This window comes from Passer domesticus, chromosome 2 (genome assembly GCF_036417665.1).
Source record: "Passer domesticus isolate bPasDom1 chromosome 2, bPasDom1.hap1, whole genome shotgun sequence".
Lineage (NCBI taxonomy): Eukaryota > Metazoa > Chordata > Aves > Passeriformes > Passeridae > Passer > Passer domesticus.
This window is the reverse complement of record NC_087475.1, coordinates 61,136,864-61,159,238: the sequence shown is the minus strand read 5'-3', so window position 1 is coordinate 61,159,238 and position 22,375 is coordinate 61,136,864. Positions and strand designations below refer to the sequence as shown.

At 35.9% G+C, this 22,375-nt stretch overlaps 1 protein-coding gene across 7 annotated transcripts in view; it reads right to left on the bottom strand.

The window, feature by feature from the left end:
• AKAP11 (A-kinase anchoring protein 11) overlaps nt 1-22,375 on the bottom strand; it is a 44,096-nt gene that overhangs the window by 6,316 nt on the left and 15,405 nt on the right. The window contains exons 4-11 of one of the 7 annotated variants that reach the window (XM_064408699.1): nt 19,854-19,901; nt 18,332-18,465; nt 17,221-17,486; nt 12,114-16,764; nt 9,630-9,740; nt 5,809-5,922; nt 5,051-5,097; nt 2,479-2,639 (exon numbers count right to left, since the gene is read on the bottom strand). In XM_064408699.1, coding sequence (XP_064264769.1) covers nt 2,479-2,639; nt 5,051-5,097; nt 5,809-5,922; nt 9,630-9,740; nt 12,114-16,764; nt 17,221-17,486; nt 18,332-18,465; nt 19,854-19,901 — 5,532 coding nt within the window. Of the gene's footprint in view, nt 1-2,478; nt 2,640-5,050; nt 5,098-5,808; nt 5,923-9,629; nt 9,786-12,113; nt 16,765-17,220; nt 17,487-18,330; nt 18,466-19,853; nt 19,902-22,375 lie in introns of all 7 variants that reach the window. The other 6 variants (XM_064408700.1, XM_064408696.1, XM_064408697.1 and 3 more) reach the window with 6 other exon arrangements.

Here is a 22,375-nt window from a genome sequence, read left to right as displayed (position 1 = left end):
CCCACAGGAGCCGGGAATGACCGCCGCCAGGTTAATTCGGTCTGGGTCGGAGATCGTTCCCCTTGGGAAGCGGGATGGAATAAAAAACAGGTAATCTGTTTTTCTCTGCCTCCGGGGAGGGAAACAAAGTTTCAATTTATTTTACTGTAACTGCATCTGGGCAACTAAAACTAATCTTTAAAACTAACTGAAACAATTAACTACTGTAGCATTTTCCGGACTGCATGACTACTGCATGCCCCAAGGTTTTACCTTCAGGTGTCAACTCTGTATCAATTTATAAATGAAGTGTCAAGTAGAAAAATATTATCATTTTTTAGGAGGGCACACAAAACAGACACTGCTATTTTCCAGAGTGCTCTTCTCGGTATGTCCTCTTATTAAGGTAGCTGGAGTCGTGCTCAGATACTCAGCCAGCTAATAATATTTTTCCTGTGTGACCTGGAGCATTGGCTCAAATCTCAGCACCACAGCTCTGTAGTCTCTTAACTCAGAGCTGGCCAAAGAATGAGAGACTCATGGAAAAATTTAGAAAATAGGCACACGCCATCTCTTTTGTGTCCTTCATACTATACTGTTAGATACACGTGTCTCGTATACACAGAAAATAAATTATTATTAACACTTGTGGGTCCTACCACTATTCTACCTAAGTATTTGCAATAAACATGAAACAGATGAACAGATCTTCAAGAGAAGGCAAACAACTTCACGAGGTCAGAATGACTCTTATCCCTAACCTCAACTTGTTGACAAAACCTTCAAAAACCTCCATAAAATGCTCAGGCAAGCGAGAACAGAAAAAGTGATGTATTTTCTTCTTTGTGTTAAAGCACTTGTAAACGGTAACAAAGAAGAAACATATTAATATAAGGACTAAACCAAACAATTTCAAATAACACAGAAAAGCATTCTCAAACTGCCTTCCAGTTTACAGAAGCACAAAGTCCACTCTATAAGAATTAATGCACATCCAAATATATTCTTGAAACTATTCTAAATCAAACATACCAAGCTCCAGAAAAGGAACAGAGGGCATATATTTCTACATGCCAAAATAACGTTTCCAAACTTTCTGGGTTATTTCAGATAAGAATGCAAAACTTCCTGCTCTCAAAATCAAATACACATTCCATACAGTTACATAGGCAGAAAAACACTCCAAAATCACCATTCTCTTTGTGTGTGATGAAGGCAGGAGCCTCTTTTAGGGGAATGCAGACCAGGTACGATCCAGACTGGCCTCTAGGCATCTTTTACATTCTTACCACAAGTGTCCAGTAACTAAGCACCATCAATGCACACATCCATCCAGCTCTGGGACTCTGTTTTGTCATACTGACCTCTACCTCCCAGTAACTGCACGTTTCTCCTGAAATGATGATGTAAGCTTTGGAAAGCCCCATGCTGAAGAGTCAATATTAAATTTCAGAACTGAGAGCAAGCTTTTTCTTCCTTAATATACTGGTAAGTACAGTAAGGCATTTTTGACAAGATCTTAATTGTTAAAATGCTATTAATGGCATCACATTAACACTTTTTCACATTATCAGGTCACAAAATACAAATATTTTATAATTATCATTCCTATGAACCTCATCTTTAGAGACAATGCCTATAAATCTATTTAGTTAGCTTTTCCATAACAAGGTAAGGTTAAAGTAATTTCTTGGTTGATTAAAAAATACAGGTTTAATGTAAGAAAATCCAGATCATCATGTGTAGTTTGGTGTACAGCCATGAAAGAATAGGTTTTACGATTTTATTGGATTAATAAGTTTCTCTCATGTCTTTCTGATAGAAATACTCAGGACCATATTCATACCAAAATACTGAGCTTTTCCAAAGACACACAAATTGCTAATGCCCAGTTCTTTGAAAGTTTGATTAATAAAATGAAAGTAAAGGTACCTAAGAATAACACAATCCTATTGAGAGTTCTTTTTAGTAGTTTTGGTTTTAGTAGCTTACAGAATGAAGACATAATATTTACTTCAAAACTGAACTTCTATCTCACAAGAAAATGCATCTTTGCTACGAAAAAAACCCAACAAAACATGAACAAACAAAAAAACCCCACAAACCAAAACAAAACAACCCTAAGCAGAACACATTAAGTTAGAAAACAATTTGCATGACCAAGTTCTCGTAAAGATTCAATTTCTAAACAATTAAATACTAAGTAAAAAATGCTTGAAAAAATATAATTTTCACCAAACAGAAATTATGTAATTGCATCCTTTTTGGCGTAAAACACTTGTAAATGCAGAAGTGAAACAACCAGCCTGATGAATACTGGCTTATGTACGGTATATACACAGGCAAAACATGCTGTTCCACTTTACCTCTCAGGATTTAAATAATGATTTTCCTCAGCAGTGAACAGCAAATGAAGTAATAGCAGTGGGTACATCACAGCAAATGGAAGTCAAGGAAATCCTTCCCCTTTCCCACCACCCATCAAGCCCAAGTACTTACAAAGACGAATTCCCTTGCATCAGCGTCACGAAAGTGAAGATCAGACACCTCTGTTTCAGAGGCTGCCAGCCACTGGAGTGCTGCTCTGAGCTGTGGGTCCACTAGATTTGGTTCCAGATCAATATTCATTATTGATAAAGTCTTTCGAACTTGCTCCAAACCTAACATTAAATACAAAATAAGCAAATCTGTAGCTTCAAATTGTTTCCAAATAATCTCTGTATTTCACTGTTTATAGTCTGTATTATCTAAAAAAACCCTCAATTTAGTATACACAGATAATATGAAAGGAAAAAATTAGATTGGTCTCCAGTGTTTCAGAACTTTCCCATTAGGAAGTATTGCTTATTCCATTTACAACTGTGTGCAAACATAGCTACATATTAAAAGATACTTAAAACTATAATGTATATTCCAAATGACAAGGAATTTAGCATAGACTTTCACTGCTGTTCATTGAACAGCAATGGCTCTCACATGGTCCATCAGCTCCTTCCATTTCCAGCTGTTATTTTTTGCTATGCCTTCATCTAACTCATTTTAAGAAGTGTGTATTTCTGAATTCTTTCCTGCACTGATCAGACTGCCTCTTGAACTTTTCCAAAATATACTGCTGGTTTTACTGAGGCATATCCAATTTTTCAACATTTCTTTTAAAGCATAAGTTCCAAAAATTTGTACAACATTAGAAGACTCGTTGTGTTAATGACACTTAGGAACTACAGTATTGTCAATTTCTGTTCCCAAGCAAGTTTCTGTATCCAGCTACCACAGAGATCCTTTGCCACACTCCCAGAACAACTAGGGACTTATGTAGTGCTCTCCAAGTTGGAGTCACTGCTTCCAGAATACTGAACTTGACTAGAAATATGGAATACATTCGCAACAAAAACATTTATTCATGTTGAGTTTAGCTCAATCTCAATACTCTTCCAACTAAGGGTATGAAAATTGAGGTACATAAGGTATTCACTCCCAAGCAGCAAAGTCAAGCAAGCTGAAACAGATTCCCCAGAAGTAAAAGCAAGAGAAAATTAACTAGCAAAACTGTAAAACAAAACAGTGTTTTCAGTGGATAACAGACTATTTGTCTAGGAGCCCCAAAATTTAACTTCTTTATAGGACAAAGAACAATTTTTTTTTTTAAATTATGACAGTGTGTGGAAAGCATTGTGGTAACATTGCTGGGAAATTCTGGTACATTTTTTAGTACTATAAAATAGATGTACATTTGATAATAAGGCTTTGATTCCAATTCTTCGGTGACCAAGGCACAGTCAGCTTAGAAAAAGCCAGACATTTCCAGGTATATAAACAGAACTTCCAAATGTACAAGACCAGGTACAAAGTGTCCTACCTAGCACACTGTTTAGAGTCCTACAATTACACAACAGAAAGACCCTTTTCAAAACAAGAGTAAGAGGGTAAGGAACTTAAACTGGAAAAATTTCACTAGAAAATCCTTCATACAGTATAAAGTAGTCTGTTGCACTACAGACAATATGTGACACCTAAACCATGTAAAGAAAAAATCCCATCACTATCCTAATTGAGCAATTTGAGCATTTGAGATGCCAGAACTGATGAAACCTACAGAGTAGAAAATATTTTAACTACAATTATTCTGAGGAAAAAGTACTCATTATTATTATAGCTTTATTTTCTTATATCCTTAGAGTCACATCTGATTTAATACAATTAAGAGCTGTTGGTCACTTATATACATTTTCCAGGAGCTTAAAAGGAGAGAAAAAAACTCCAAACCAACCATAAACCCACACATCTTTCTGCTTACACTCAGACTACTTGAAGATGTGCAACAAGGCAGAATATCCTCTGTAAGGAAGTAGCAGAGGTTCCTGGAAACGCTTACTTTATCTTCAGAACATACCCAACACAAAGAAGAGCTCTGTTACAACTTGTTCTAACATCAGCTCATCTTAAAACCATCTTCACCCAGTGTGTATTCAGGCTGTTTTCATTTCAGTTAACAAACTTTGGCACATCAATCACACTGGAGTCAGAGCACAGAGATCTTCTAACAAACCACAAAGTTGTAACAAGATTCTGGGATTCTGGATAGACCTTATGTTATACTTCACTAAGAAGAAAGAGAAAATAGCAAATACATCAAATCCAAGATTTCTATTGTTTTTCCTGGCTCTCTCCCAAGATTAATGTGCCCAGTTTGAGTAACTTCAACATTTTGAACACAGCCACGCAGATGGATTGCCATGGATCGTCAACAAATATTTTTTTAAGAAGTTCAGCTCTGCATATAAATTCACGCTTTCAACAAGCTGATCAAAAAGTTCCCTACCTTATGTTATTAAATTCATGTGAGCATCAGTAAGTAATTAGCACTTCCCAAAGGCTGCAAATTTCAGTGTATTAAGAGGATAATGTAGGGCATTAATCAAACATTCTGACGCTCGACTGATATTCATTATGATGAATAAGGATAATAGAGTTGTCACCTTGTTTTGCAGACTACAAAGGCAAAGTATTAACAAAAAATTAATGTACAGTGCACAGGACAAGAACAGTAGTATATGCAGGAACTGCATATTACCTTCTACAGCATCCTTGGAATCTTCATCTTTATCTTCTGTTCCATCACTGTATTTTAATTAAGAAAACAAAACTATCAATACAATCCAATATATGCAGTAAATGTAGTAAATTCTAAGACTGTAATGAAGGTTAAACAACAAGAAAATCATAAAATAATTAAGGAGGGATCATGAAAAGCAGCTTTGCTTCTCACACCATTTCATGTTGTAAACAGACATCATCAAAGTCACAAGATTTTCTCTTAGGAAAGGAAGAGAGGAGAGAAATGAGAAAGGTGTTAAAGATGCTACTTATTGATTTTAATAGCTTTGCTTCATATGTGAAAAGGTTCAGCCACCTTATATCACAGACATCAATAGCTATAGGTAAGCCTAAGTGGTCTATTAAAACCAATTACTATGCAATTCTGAAAGTTTACACAAGCTAAAGGGAAAAAAAACCCAGAAATCCTGTAGGAAGCAAGCTCTAATCCACATTAAAAAAAAAAAGTAAATCTAAAGACTTATAAAACTGCAGGCAAAAACATGCAAAAAAGGGACCCTTTTGCAAGCAAAATATATTAATCAGTTTTAGCACAGAAAAATTTAATCATTCAGGGTGGATTAATTAATGAAAAAATCATATTGTGATTAAGTGAGAAGAGTGTGAATAATGTATCAGCATAAAAAATGTACTGTATTTTTATTGTCAAAAATGATGATTTCATGCATTAATTATGAGGAACCCATCTGGTTTATATTTCTCAACTCAACCAACCTGTCTGATGTTGGAAAGGATAAATTCTCCTCATACATATCCCCTTCTAAACCAAGACTGCTCCAGCTACTGCTGTTACCATTACTGCCAGGAGAAGAAGAGAAGACAGCTGAACTAGAAAAGAACAATAGCTCAAACTAGAACCTTCATTTTCCTTACAAGTCTTTTATTAAGACATTTAACACAAGAGCACTGAAACTTCCTAGGTTTATTGGAACAAACATGACTCTCTGTGCTATCCAGAGCAGCAATGTGCACAATAATGCAAAACTAGCAGGTTTCAGTACACTGGTCAAAGTATTAATTTGTACTCATTTGTACTCAGATCTAAGCACATTGTTTGTTGTTTCTAAAAGCTAACAATTTCAAAATGATTACTCAGAAGAAAATAGATTACATCTGTGTTATTTGCTTAAGGAGCAGCTAACAGTTACTAAAATTATGCACTGTGAAGACAACTTCACATACAAAATCCTTCCATCTCACTCCAAAAACCCAGTAACAATCTCCAACAGCCTGATGAGAAGAATTCCTAGAATAAAGAATTTTTTGAAAAAAATTAATACTGTTCTGCAAGTTGATTTTTTAAAAAAAAAAGGTTTTTAAATCTATGAAAACAATACTGAAGAGATCATTCACAGTTCACAAAAATACTGCACTTATCTATGACTACATTCAACCCAATACAAAGGACTGAAAAAACTGAGCATGTTCTTACACTCGCTAATTTCAGTCATTATAAATAGCACAGTTTGTTAAGCCTGTCAATACGTACAACACTGAGCAACTCTTATGATTAAATCTCATTCCCCAACTTCATAACACCCCCAGAGCATGTCTGGAAGCCTTCCAAGAACAGGACTTCCAAATATCCAGCATTTTTCAAGAAAGCAGACTGCCTACTAGAGCTGGCATGAGAAGCCACAGAGTAACTGCAGAGAACTGCTGCAGGAAGCTGCTTTCTCCTAAGTTTTATGGGACTGTTGAAGCTCATTTCCACTCATGGCAAACAGCAGAATGGGGGAAGAAAACATTTCAAGAGACAGACACTGATCTCTTTCAAGTGTTTGCCAGTAACATTATCACCTATCAGTGTCCCTTGCTCTCCAGCATGAATGCTTAGATCCCAATCTCAAAACAGTGAACAACAGCAGGTTAGCAAGCTACAATATAAACACACTCAAATAACATGAAAAAAGTTTAAGAAGTTGCAAGTGTCTTATTCAGTACATTGTTGCTTATTTAGCCTTCATGTCCAAAGAAAATGCAGACTTCTCTTTTTAACAAGAAAAAAGAAAATTAAAGAGCAGAAGCTTTTGAAGAAACCAATTTGCAGAGAATGCAAACCTGGTCTAAAAAACTGTGTGAGACTATCACACTTTATACAAAATATTAAATTTGGCTTTAAATTATTAAATTACAGGTATAAAAAAATTTAATATAGCCTATTGGTACCAATACTTTACACTCACAGTGCCTCTTTCACTGGAAGTTACAAATGCAAAACAAAAATAGAAGTAAAAGCTGCACTGGTCCGCAGACTAAAGGATAAAGAATTTGTAATCTAACAGAGTAACCTCTGCACACTACTGTTCTGATTAGGTAAGAGACAATGCACTTTACAGAGGTCAGTCTTGGTCTGAAATAATCATATATATTGAGCCATATGATTACAGTGACGTATGAGGAAGGGATGAGACCTTTTCCTAATTAACAGCCCAACTAGCAGTCTTTAAAATAAACTCCTGTAACCACAAAACAAGCAATAAGCAGACAAAGACATTATAATGCCTCTGTAATGGCTCATACAGCTCTTCAACAAGAGCCAGCAGAAGAATAACAAGAAAAGCAAGAGGCTTCTGCTCTGAGTTATAACCAAACCTGGATGCTGGATGAAAAGCCTATGTCTATGCCTATGTTTATACCTACAAAAAAACTAGAGAAAAAGCTTAACTTTTTAATTCTAAATTTAAGTCACCAGATTTAGGCAGGAAAAGCAGAAGATACAAGCACTTCCCAGCATAACTAACTAGCAAGTTCTCTAAATACTTTTCATCTTAATGGAGCTGCCCTCAGGATGCAGTGAATTAATTTCTTGTTTGGCTTTGCTTGTGCATGGTTTTTGCTTTACCTGTTAAACTGTCTTCATCTCAACCCATGAGTGTTCTCACTTACACTCTCCCAATTCTTGCCCCCATCCCATCTTGGCAGGAGTGACTGACTGGCTGTGTGGGGCTTAGTTGTCAGCTGGGGTTAAACCACAGCAGGGTATTATTACTGCATCTGGTCTTGTAGCAGATCTCCCCCTGGCTATCTTTTTTTACACAAGGCAAAAACCCCAGATTCTTTCTTCCACCTAATAAACCTCAGCAACACAGACAAACACACGTGCTGCTACCAAGCCACAATTAGTTTTGTAAAACCAGGTCACCAATTTGCACATGCCTGTTTCCTCCATCAGCACCTTACTATCCAAATGATGCCTCCCTTTCTAGGACTAACATGTTAACTCAGGTCATTCCTCCTCTAATGAGCCACAGATTTTCTTCCAAGTTATAAAAATTACCTTCTTTTCATTTACATCTGTTTTGGGAATGATAAACAAATCACAAATACAACACAGGCACTACTGGTCCAGAATCGTTTTTATACTTTTTCCCTTTATCAACTAATCTATATTTTTATTGTGTAACTGCCAATATAGTGAATGTTCTCCCTTATACTGAGATTTTCATCATAATTTTCACTTGTTCAAGAGATCATGTTTTACTAAAATAACTCTGAGTTATTACATTCTTTTACAAAGTTATTAAGGTGTATGAATGATAAATTGTAGTAGTGGTTTGATTAAATTATTTAGTTAAGCAAAACATGAAAAATACGGCAGATATTTAACTGAGAAGTTTCACATTGGTACCAAATAACCTATTCAGATATTACTTAAACAAGCATGTCTCCCATACTTTCTTTAATGTCAGCAATGCTGGAAGTACTAACTAAAGAAAAATCTCTCTCCCATTTCTGCTGTTCTTCAACAGAAATGCTGAACTTTTTTATATCAGTCACAAAAAACTAAGTTTATTCTTTCCTCATACATTCCTGCTTTAGAAGCTGGGCCACCACTCTCGATATAATTCTCCCGGGAAACAGGCAGAGACATTGCAAATTTTAGAGCTGCCATTCTAATCTTTGTCAGTTATCAATCAGCCAGGAACAGTACAGTGAGAAGCTCTGTAGAAAACAAAGTTACTACTCTGAACAGCTAAGTTCCAGCATTACACACCTGCAAGTCTATGGTTGGCAGTATATAAATACTCCACCAATGTCAGTTAGTGCAGCTTATAAATTCCAGTCCCAAAAAAGACAAAAATAGCTGTAAAAGTTCATCATGCATATTAAGCTATTACTTTTTCAAAAATAAATGAATTTATAGAAAACATTTTCTCAAGTATTAAGTTTTAATATTTTAGAGCATAACTTATAAACTATATTCTCAAGCTGTATTTTACACAGGGTGGTTGTTTTTAAAATGCTTACATTTTTGCTAATACTTAAATTTTATATGTACAGTTTTACTTGATGTGATTCCCTGGCATCAATGACAATGCACTCTCCATATATTTTACAGAGTATGAACATTCATGGCCAACATTTTGTAACAAAATAAAATCAAGGTATTAGAGCCATTTTTAATAAAAAAGTCTGTGTGTTGAAGACAAAAATAATCTCTTCTCCCCCAAACCCCAGGAGAAATATCACTTGATGACAAGTTATTTGATGTCAAGGTAACTGTTAAACTATACTAACATCTTTATAGTTACCTGTCACTTAGGTGAAGAAAACTGCTGCTCTCATCAGGATGTTCATCTTCAAAACTTAGATTGGACCAACTCCCAGTGCTATCATCACCAATACTAAGACTCATCTGCTGGCTAACAACAGATTCAACAGAGTGAAATCCTTCTCTTCCAACAGAGCTAAACAAAAATTTAAGACAAAAACATCACTGCATTTCATGCTGATCTGTGTTTAATTCATTCACAGCAATTTAACCCCATTTCAAAGACATTAAATTCCATTGGGAAAAAAAAGTGGGGAATCCCTTAATTTGGGCCCTTTTCTAAACACAAGAAATAGTGCAAACAAATTAATCTGAAGCATCAACAGGCTGACATCAGACATTGCTATTTGGAAGTCTTTCATGAGAAATCAAAGGGAGTGGTACAAAGAATCCTCTCATTTGGAATATTATTTGCTATGAAGCACAGAAGGCACTGCAGCCTTGCAGACTGTGTATCAAGGTACATCTGTTAAGCAGAAGACTTACCATTTCTGAACTTTTTCACCCTAGAACAGTTTGGCTATTTTCCCTGGCCTGCCTTCAGTACAAGCATTTAAAGTGGTCTGCTACTGAGGGCAAAGTGCTTAAGTATAAACTGGTGACTAAAATATTAGGATTCCATTTTTTAGAAAGCTTTCTGCAAAAAAAGATTTGTTTTTCTCCTTCAAGAAAGTGTAGCAATGCATGACTTGTACAGAATTTTTACCCGCAGGAAGTTTAATTTTTTTATCCAAAAACCAATCAAGCAACCATACCCCACAGGAGTTAATCTTTAGAAGACATTTCAAAAAATTAATTTAAAGAAGTTTGAATTCCTTATTAAAGAAAACAAACAAACAAAAAAAACAAACTAAAAAACCCTTACAAAATGAGAACATGCAGTTATGAACTAACTTTCATGTGCACACTGTGATTATCTATATATATATGTATATATGAAGCAGCAGGAAGTTCAAGAAAAATGATCAGCCTACTCCCACACAGCAAGCAGCCACAGTAACATTCACTATTTAAAAAGGCAACCTCAACCACATCATTCCTAACACTTTGCTCCAGTGAGCACCAATTTGCACAAATATGTTCCTGAACTGAAACCCATCAGGGTAATAGAAAAGGTAATTTTTCTCCTTTTTATTTACAGTTATACCAGCACCAGTTGTCTACATCACACAAGGCAGTTTCTCAAGGATCATATGCATTACATTCCACATGCTAGATGACAACAGAAGAAACATTTATAAATTCTGTCACAGCAAAATTCTAATAATGCTTCCTTGCCACAAATTTAATAACAAACAGTATCTCTTTGAACGCTGCATTTTGTTGTTGGCATATTCTAATTAGAATTTTTAAATAAAAGTGTCATCTTTGATACCACAGGCACAGAAAAACATAACCACATGACTTTCTTCTTTTGTCACACATCAAGTAAAGACTCAACCCTGTTGTGCAAAGACCAACAATATACTCAAGAGCATTTTTTATGCTCTTAGTATGTATGTGTTTCATATCAAACCTTGAAAAATTTAGTTCAGTCCCACTGTGGCCTTTAGTCACTGAACATATAAAAATCTTTAAATTTAATTTTAAAAATTTTATATAAAATAGATTTTTTTTATTGTTCATCATGATGCCCCTTTAAACACCAGAGAAAGAAACCAGTGTGAGGAATTCACCTCAAAAAAAAAAGAAAAAGTAGTAAGAATATAAATACTACTTCAAAAAGGAAAAAAAAAGGGTACGGATTGCTCTTGGACCAGAAAACATTTCACTCTTTTCACAGCACAACCTGTTTTAGGAAACAGTTGTTTGCCACAGATTTACTGTGGCAAATATTTCCTATTTATAGACCTAATAAAGGAAACAATATGTTACTCTTTGCTAAATACACAAAAATTTCAAATTCCTTTGTTATTGTACTACTATTTTATAAGCTAAAGTGTAGTTTAGTAGGTTGCTTTTTCGTAAAGTACCAGATTTTTTTTTTTTTTCTAGTAGTAAAGACACTACCACAAGACAGCCATAATAAAAAAATGAAGTCTTCATACTACAAAACAATGGCTCATTTGACCAGCATCAGATGTTGAAGAGGAAGTATGAACAGGGAACTAACCTGGATTCTGTCATGGCTCACAGATCAACAAAACCTGTAAGGACTAGTATTGTACAACTGCAGGTACTATTTTGAAGTTGAAAAAAAAAATTCCACTTATTAGTCACCTACTGGAACATACGTGCTGACATACATAGTATCCTTGGTTTCAAGCTCATATAGGTGGAAAAAAGCTTTTTTTCCCTAGTTCTGAGTCATTTAAATATAACCAGAAGAACAAAAACAAAACATTCAGAACATAAAGTGCATCTTTCTAAGAAAATATACCTTAAAAGTCCTTCTGAGCACATATTTGTATTAACAATCCTTTTTCTGGTACAAAATGCAACAATAAGAGAAAATTAATATTACCTTATGGTAACTGCCTGACCAATATTAGTCATAGCGGATGTCATTATTTCAGTAGTAAGGCTTTCAGCAAAACTGACTCCATCTTGTCCAATACCACTGTCAGCTGTCAGACTTGTGTAACTCAGCTCTCTTTCAGCTTTCTCTATGGCTGCAGTAGCCCCCTTATCAGAAAAAACTGTCCTCTGTTCTACATCAACGTGGATTTTGGGAATATCGAGTTGAATCACTCTTGAATTTTGACAGGCACCACCCAATCCAGAATGAAGAAAATGCCTCACTGGAATGCAAGATCCTTGTGCAGGTAGATGATGGGACATACTTTCTGTACAGTACCGATGTTCCTTCATACTGCAGCATCTACAGACAGTTCCAGAAAAAGGAGACAGTTTCTCAGTGTACAAGAGCTTATTCCCATTTTTTCTGTTTTCAGCCACATGGAGAACAGCTGACTCTAAACTCATTTCTAGAGTATCATCTGCTACTTTCCTAGCATATTGTTCTATAGCTTGAATTATACCTTCACTGTAGCCATTTTCATTTATATTACCTGTACTATGATAGAGTTTATGATCTGGGGAGAAAGGAAGAAATGTTCTAGAAAACCTTGTTTTAATGAGATCCCCTGTGACTTCATCAAATTCAGTCTTTTTATACAAACAGGAATCTGTCAGAGACTTCGGCAAACATGCTCCCGACATTTTCAGTTTCTTCCTGACATCACAAGTGATACTGTGAGCAAGGGATTCGGAAAAATGGAACAACTCTGTACATTCCCTTCTCTGTGCACGGACACTCCTCTCAAACATTTGGCCTTCACAGCAATGAATGCTGCTTTTCACTTGCTGTACTGCATTCCCAGCTTTGATCAGCTCCAGCTTACCATTTACCTGTGCATTTTGCCCAGGAAATGTCTTTCTGCTGCATCTGAATTTGTTTTTTCTAGCAGCTTGCTGCAAGCCTGATTTGATAGACCTGTAAGCAAGTCTGCTGGCGTACTGATCCACCAACAGCTCAGCGTTGCCTCCTTCTCTTTTCAGAACCCGGATAATGTGATCTGCGTACTCATCAGTCACACTTTCACAACTTGGGTACTTGGAAGTCAAACCTGCCATGCCTGAACCTTGTGGTAAAGGAAGCCCAGATGAATCTCTCTCTCCCAGCCCCTGGTCTTGTACTGGGCCACACCATTCTTTTGAATTACTATCTTTATCGCCTTTATTCACATAAAAGCAATCCACCTGGCAGTTTACCTGCTTCAACCTCAACAGCTTGCAATGCCTTGATTTCACTGCTTTCTTGGCCTCATTAATGACTTTTCCTGCCATATCACCTGCATAATTCCACAAGGAATTACATGTCTCTTCTGGGATATTTACAAATGCAGTATATCTACATCTTTTCTTTTGCATCCCTAACTGAGCCTGCCTGCCAGCTTCTCTTTCATTTGTTTTACCACCTAAATGGGAAGCAGCCATTTCAGTTGCTACTGAAATTATGTGGCTAGCTAGGCAATCTGCATACTGAATTGTTTTTGCTGAATGCTCCTCTTTCTCAACAGGCATTTCAGAATGATCTTCATCTTCACTACTTTCCACTTCTTCAGAAAGTGACCACATGAGTTTTAGCATAAATTCCTCATTTTCCAAAGAGTCATGCTCAGTTTCAGACGAAGCAGTAGTGGATGGATTGTAGGGTGTAGAAGGTGGTGTTGCAGGCGCAAACTCCTTTGCTAATTCTCCCTTGAGTTTCTTGGACAGTTTTCTTAGGTTCCTTTCACAACTACCTTGACATGGTACTAGAGGAGTTGGTGGGGGTGTATCGGGCATTAAACAGGTATTTCCATGTTTCAGGCTTGATTTTTCTTCCATCTGCAAAGCACCTTCACTGCCAAACATCTCTGAAGGAAAGCTATTTGCATGCTGAAAACAATCAGTCTGCCTGTAATTCAAAGCTCCTGCTGATAGTTTCTGGGTATCGCTTTTTTTGGAAGGCTTGTTTAGGCATGTTATTGAACAGCTCCCTGAGTCAGTACAGTCCTCTAGAACATGCCTAGCACAAGTCACAGTGGAACAAGGCGGTGGTGATTTTGAAGAAAAATTGTTTCCTTTTTGTTCCTGCCAACAATTTTTAGATTCTAAAATACACTGAACAGAATGAGTTGGAGTAAGAAATTTACATGGATTATTCAAAGGCAACTGTTGTTGTTCCACAATTATAGAAACATTGCTTTGTTTCTCAGCTTCTTGCTTCTTTATCACACATTGTTCTTTTTGATTGGTATCTCTGTAAATCTGTGAGTTCACATTACATGTTAAATTCTCACTGGTGTTGCATAACACAGTTTTACTTTCTTCCACAGACTGTTTTATGACATACTTGGCCAAATGATCTGCAAACGTGCTCTTGGGGGTGTCTTCACCAGTACCTTGCACATAAGGTTTTTTATCTATTACTTTTCTTGTTAAAAAATCTGAATACTCTTCTACTGCTTTTGTTACTCTAGATGAGGTTATGGTTTCATAAGCTTCATTTACTATCATATCTACCATAGTTCCAGAGAAAGTATTAATGCCTTTTGACCCACTTGTCAATTCTGAATTATTGTTCATTCCAGATCTGTTATTTGTTGGTTTGGTGTCATTCTGGTTACAGAAGAGGGATGGAGTACTTTCCGTACTTTGACTGTGTTCTGAAGTTAGATAAATATTTCTGAAAGAAGCCACTTCCTCCTCTCTCGTTCTGCTTGTGAAAAATGGATGAGTAGAGTCTTTGAATATTTTTGTACTGTCATCAGCATTTGGAACAGTGGATACTTTCACTTTGTAAGCATCAGAGGAAACCTGTTGCTGACAAAGGGCTCTTCCAGCTAAGGGCACAGGTATTGAACTCACAACACCAGAGGTACAAAATAGAGCTTGCTGTACTGTATATTCCTTCTTGGAGTCTTGGATTGGCTTTTGTGCTACCCTATCATTAAAATTAGGAGAAACTGTGGAAGTCTGTGTCGACTCTAACATACTTTCTGCACTTACATATTTGATATTGTCCATGGAAACACTAATGGCTGCTTGGGTTGTGAACGTCACATCAACCTGAGATAGTTCAATAAATGCCTCCTGAATGACAGATTCAGACAAATCTCGGGCATAGGATCTTACCACTTTGTTTTCATAATCAAATGATGAGGGCTGTGCAGTAGGTGTTGATGGATATGAAAACTGGCATACTTCCATGATTCCTTCAAACACAAGCTCTTCAGCAAGGTCTGCTGCAAACCGTGCAACAGTGTTGTTAAATATTTGTTTCTTTACCTGACGCAATTCTTTCAAAGCACCAGTTATAGCTTCGCTCACCAAAAAGTTTGCTATGCCATTAATGGCACGCTCCTTCAGCGAGACTGCTCTACGTCTTCCAATCTCATAAAAAGCCATTTGAAAGACTGAAGAAGTCAACCTAGCAGCCAAATGGCAAAGTGCATTTGTGCATGAAGAAACACCTTTTTGGAGGTCCTTAAATGCACTGCCAAAACTTTTTTCAACCAATTCAGTTGCAAACTTTTGAATGCTATCTCTTATCATTAGTGACTTATGTTTAGATTTCGTTTGCTTCTCTGGTTCCTTACTAGTTTTCATTTTAAGATCTGCAGCTTGCCTCTTCTTCTCTTTTAAAATCATCCTTTTGTGTTTTGAATCATTCTCTGCACACATCTGTTCTGATGAGGACTCAGAAAAAAGAACAGAACCCAGTATTTCACATGAAACACTGTCAGCATATGCTGAATAACTGTCACAGGCAGCATCACGGTGACTTGGACCTGTCCCATCTCCACCTAGATTAACTCGACACAAGCATTCGGAAGAACCACAGCTCCCTAGGGGGCTGAAGGCTGATGTCCTAATGGGGCTGAAGAAGCCTCCATTCTCTTCCCCTGATGCTTTAACCGGGCGAGGGGAATCCGGCACCTCGAAGATGCTGCTGTATGGTGATTCTGGCTTACGAGGAGTTGGTTTCTTTACATTGGCTGGGAGAGTGGGACGATCAAACTTGAACTTCTGAGGATTCATTGTAATGCTTGCAGAAGATAATTTTTCATGTGCAGTCCTCCTTTTCTGGGCAGGATTCCCTAGGATGGGATCCCTAATAATTTTACAAGAGTTTTCCAAGGCTTGTTCCAGCTCATCAAACTGATCAAAACTATCAAAAAATTCACTCACTTCTGAGTCTGAATCCTCTATACCATCTTTTACTACTGGAATTTTAGGCAGCTGAAGTTTTGCCTTCAAGCTTTTTTGATACCCTTCTTCATCTAAGAAGATGATGGGGCTTGGGCTGGAGCAATCTGACTCAGAGGATTCAGCTGGAGAGGAAGAAAACAATGTTTTGCGTAAAAAATTAACACCTTGATCAGAAGGATTATATGGCTTATAAAAACTTCTTTGTATCCAGGGATCAGAAATTGAGGTTGTAACTGAATTCCTTACTGAGGACAGCTCCTTAAGTCCCAAAATATCAATCAATGTAGAAGATCTGGCAGATGATTTTCGATGTGCAGAACCCACAACAATCTTTGAGTCAACAGCTTCTAAACATTGAGCAGGGACAGTCTGTGAAGAAGCATCTCGATGGTTTTGAGAAGTAAAGCTGCATGTACCTGAACAAAAAGGAAAAAAGGTAAAAACAGATTGCTTCAAAACCAAGAATCTCCACAGAAATACAGCAAACTGAACAGATTTTAATGGCAACTTCTAGGTTTACTATTGTTGCAAAATGCTAGTTCATCTTTCATGATCAAAGCAATCTTTAATTTTCTTTAAATCCTATTACACATATCTAATCACTGACAAATTAATGCATTTTTTAGCACACAAAGTAGAACAAGATTTTATTTGATATCCATCTGACACTGAGATTAGAATTGTTTGTTCACGAGTTGGTAAACCATTGTGAAAAGAGCAAAAAATTAATTTTTCAATGGCATTGCATAATATCCCTTTACAAAGCATGATTAATGTAAAAATAAATTACAATTTATTTACATTTCCTTTTTTATTAAATTCTAACAGCCTAAATTTCAAACACCAGCTTCTACAAATGTGCAAGAACTTACCAGCACTTAGTATCTTTGAAGGTTCATCTTCATCTAAGTGTTCGAAAGCAGTGACAAAATCATCCTCGATTGAAGAAACTGACTGATTGGTGTCATCATCTTCTCCATGGGTTGTCTCTGTTTGATGTTTTTGTGAAGAGTTTATTTCCACTGCATATCTTATGCCTGCAGTATACTTGCTTAGCAAGGTGAATATATAATCAACTTTGATCCTTGGGAATGAAGGAGTCAGTCTCATCACACAAAACACTTCAGGAAGCTGATTCGTGAAAAAGAGAGCAACAAGAAAACAAACACAGCAATGTTCAAGGGATTCATTCAATGCATTGTCATGAAGAGTAAATAATTTCAAAATATTTAAATTACAAGGAAATTAATTCAATAGTTTGTGTAGAGTGATAGCTAGAATAACTTCTTCATTTCTGTAAGGTCTTCATTCTGAATAAATCACTGCAATAAAGTAACACAACCATGATAACATGTACCCAAGAATCTATTAAAGAATTCATGTTAAAAATTTGTGGAGGAATACAGTATTTCAGAGCATGTTTACGCCACATAATATTTTAGTTTATAGGATATCTGTTTCTTTGAGGTATCTTTAATCTTATATGCAATGTTTGTAATTCGAAAGGATATAATTAGCATGGTAATAATGGGAACAATATAGAAATAAAAATAATGGAAATTCTATCATTAATGGCATTTATAATTTTTTTTAAGAAGAATGATCACTGAGTTTTATGAACACCAGACATTCCCTTAATTCTGGGCAGCTCTGGTTTAACAAAAAAGTCTGCTGAAGACTAATGCTATCTGAGCAGAGCAGAGATAGTTCAGTTGACAAATTTCATATTCTTTCCAAATTGCCAGTGAAAGGGACTATAGCCTAGCAGAAGCACGGGATCAGCACCATAATTAAATATTTGTTGAGTATTTTCTGTAAGCAATACAACACAGTTTATTTTCATGAAACCACAGAAATGTAATATTAATACAGTGTGGCTAAGATGGCCCAAAACCAAAAGCAAGACAGGGCGTAATAAGACTATATGTTTTAGAAGGCAAAATGTAATGTTTCTGACATGCAAGAAGACACAAAAATTTTACCTGATGTTTCATGACATGAGGTTTGGCCAAGGTTTTCTTTACATCTTTTAGAAAAACAGCCTCATTTTCTTTTAGTTTGCGCAACTGGACAGATTTCAGAACATCTGGAAGCTCTACAGAAACAGCTGATAATTCCTGAATTTAAATAAAAAATATTGAGAATACAAAATCAAAAAAAGAGCATATAAATGACAATGGGGTTCATTTCATACCTCCCCTAAACCCTAACCGTTGCTAATTCTGGTAAAGTTTGCTTTTCTTCCCTGTTTCTTACTCTGTCCAACACTTACTCTCTCAAACTGTGATGTAAAGCTTGTGTAAACAAGATTTAATTCACTCCGAACATGGAAGATCCCTAAAAGTCATAAAGCAGAGTCTTGAAAGTGCTGAAAGTGCTGACCTCAGCTAATGATGGTTCTCAGTGGATCTCTACATGATCTTTGTGTGCTTCATTGGAACAGTGTTCTAGCTCCCTATCACAAAAACATGAGCAAGGCACTTCTTTAACATGACCTTGGACAACCTTTGGATTTATCTAATACAGAAGAGGCCTACAAAAGAGTTCCAATTTTTTTTCCAACAGTCCAAACACTACTGATCCCTATGGTTCAAAGAAAATCTCCATAAACCTGTTCTGTCCAATTTTCTCTACATTCCATCTAACTCTAAACAATCAAACAGTTCTTTTCCATAATTGGAAGAATGTCTAGTGTTATAATTTGAAGAATTAGCAACATTGATCTAATATGGAACACAAATTGATTCAAAATCTGTTTTACATTTTAAAACATAGCAAACTATTACAAGCAATCTCTACTAAGTTCTAGACAGACTAGAAACACAATTTTACTGTGAACATGTATGTTGTGAATTATAATGATATGTAAATTGCACAGGAAGGCTAAATCCTTAACTTATGTAAATGGCACATCATATCCCTCGTAGTTTGCTACACTCCACCTTTTAAAATAATATTTCCTTTATATTTATATCTATATATCTAAATATCCAGAAGAACATCTTAAGGCATAACCATAATACTGACTTCTAAACCCCCATAAGCAATTCACAGCAAGAGGTCACATCAGTAAAGTTCAGTTTAGTTTCACACATGCTACTGCACCATATCAATAAGAACAACTCAAATAAGGGGAAGATAACAAACCAAAATACTGATACACACAAATTTTTAACAACAACAATAAAACCCAAACCAAAAAAAAGCACACACAAAAAACACAAGCAACTGAGGCCCTTCTCACCCAAACACCCCCCTGCATTGCATTTAAGTTGGTCTAGAACATCCTAATACAAAGACTGACTCAGGTAACATTGTAAATATATATAAAACACAGATTAACAATTACAATAATTATTTTCAACTTTTCAATGACATTTGAAACGTAGGCTTTTAAGTACTTAAGATACATCTATTCCACTTCTTGAACACCAAATTTCCTCCATCTAAAAATCTAGGTGCTACTTAGAAGAAATTTTGCAATATAGATAGATAAATACTGTACCTGCAAGTGAGCAGTTCCCATCCCTTCTGCAAAACCTATAAATGTAATCTGTAAAATAAATACAAGAATACAGTCAAGTACATGAATTTTTTTTGTTTCCTGCAGATATTTAAGAGTTAAAAACTCAGCAGACTAAGTTAAAGCTTCACTCTTCTGCCACAAAAACATACCTTAGGGCAGTACAGCTTGCTCAAACAGCAGCACACAGTCATACATAAAGAATGGTAATGCTATACTATTTGACTAAGAAAGCTCAGATCAGACTGAAGAGCATATACAACATTTCAACTCACTACACAGGAATTATTCTAGTGACTGATATATACAGAGCAACACATACAAGCCTCATTACATCAGTTAAAATAAAGACAATTTTGCAAAGATCAGTGCTTATCCATCCTTGCTTCAGGCTGGGCACATATAAAACAATTTCAGTCTGAAATCCGTCCATGCTGATAAACTGTTATACATTTGGATATACTGAATAAGCATAATGCCAACACATTATGCAATTTACCATGTAAATTGATTAGCCTGAGGCCAAAACACAACAGATTACTTAAACCACATGTTTGCATGCCTTTGCCAAGTAAACAAACCCTAACATAAAAGAATTAAAATATTCAACCTAGCAAAAAAAAAAAAAAAACAAACCCAAAAAGGTCTTGTCAGGCTCAAGAACATAAAGTATACCAGAAATATCAGTTTTTGTGCTTGTGGACAAGGGAGATATCAAGATATCACATCTTGTCCCTCTTTTCTGTCTACAGGTGTTTTGTACCATTCAAAACAAAGATTGAAGAGAGTCAGCCATTGCTTAAACTTTGTTTCAAACATCAGATTTCCTTAGTTCTCATTTATTATTTCCCTAACAACAAATCCAAAGGCCATCCGCATACTCAAAAAAAACAAACCCAAGATATTTATCTTCAAAACAAGGGTGTCAGAAAATAAGCTTTACTTCCATTTTGTAGATATGGAATAAAGCAAACATCAGTTCCACTGATGTTTGAAATTTAGTTTTATATGGTTTTGGTTCCATTTTTTCAGAGCACTATACATTAGACTAATTTTTAAGTCATAACTCATAAATTTGTAGCAGCTACTCCAGTTACTCCAAAGAACACCATTATGTTTATATTGATACATTATTAACTGGTTCAGCTACCTGCTTGTACATACACAGAATATCTGTAAGTACAGAGCTAGAAAAAAGAAATGGCCAGAATTCTATTTTGAACCTTTTTCTTGTGTTTTGAATTTGTCCTTCCAAAGTGTGAGTAAAAAAGAAACCCAAACTTTATTTTCAACTGAAATCATACTATGAAAAATTCTGTCTTGTTTCTTTCACGGGGTTTCATGGTGGAAAAAAGATCTTCTTCCAGATAATATCTTCCTGCTTACATCCACTAATCCTTATGTCAGGTATGGCAAAATCATAAAGGAAATAATGCCTTTCCATAGCATTCCAAATAGCTCCAGACAAATTACACATCTGCAGCACCGTATTCACTGTGTTAACTGTGAAACAATCCTCTCTGAGCAATGTTACTCTTCAACTCCTACACCTTCTCTTCAACTCCTACACAATTCATTTGCACAACATCTGCAAGACATTCTTCAACTTCTACATTTTTTATCTGTACAGTATGAACTTTTACCAGCACAATACGAACTGAATTACTCCACAGAAGGGACAAAATATCAAACAATTTAAGCTACCTGGGGAAAAACCTAGTTCTCTAAAGAACATTTTGAGAAGCTCTAGAGTTTGTTGCTGTTTGGGATTTTTTGGCAATTTTGCTTTGCTTTTTTTAAATGGGTGTTTTTGTCTTCTTACATGCCCCTTCCTCAAGATAATGATTCCAACCCTTATCTTCTCCCATGGGATAACTCATTGTAAGAGACAGGGCAGTGAGCAGGAGTCATAGCTTCACACAAATGAAGGGCAATATTACACAGTGAGATCAACAGACTGCCGTCAAAGAGACCACTACTGAGTCTGTCTGTTTTTGCCTCAATGATGAGGCTAATCTGGATCTCTTTATTAAGGTCAAACTCCAATTTTCACAGAAAAAAAATCACCTTCTAATACCTTGAACATGTCAGAAGTTCATATATCAGTTCAAAAGCTGTTGGGGAGTAGGCCAAGGAAATAAAAAGGTCATCATTAACACAAGTCCTTTCTTTAAACTAAAAATAAGTGTATGAGACAATTAAGCCATAGGTACAAAGCAAATGATACAGGAAAACCTAAATTCTGGTTTTCTCATTTCTGAGTTCTTCTAATATCATCTTCCATGTAAGTATCTTTTTCCTGTATTTTCATAAGAAAAAAATAGCTGTTCTGTGACAGGATATTGACCCTCTTACATTTCAACCAGAGGACTCTTAATTGCTTGATCTCATAAGGTAACTAAATATAGTCAACTATCTTTCTCCACAGGGACCATCACCGCAGGCATATAAAACATGTTCCCAGCTATCTGACAGGTATTTTCTACAAGACAAAAAATCTTCAT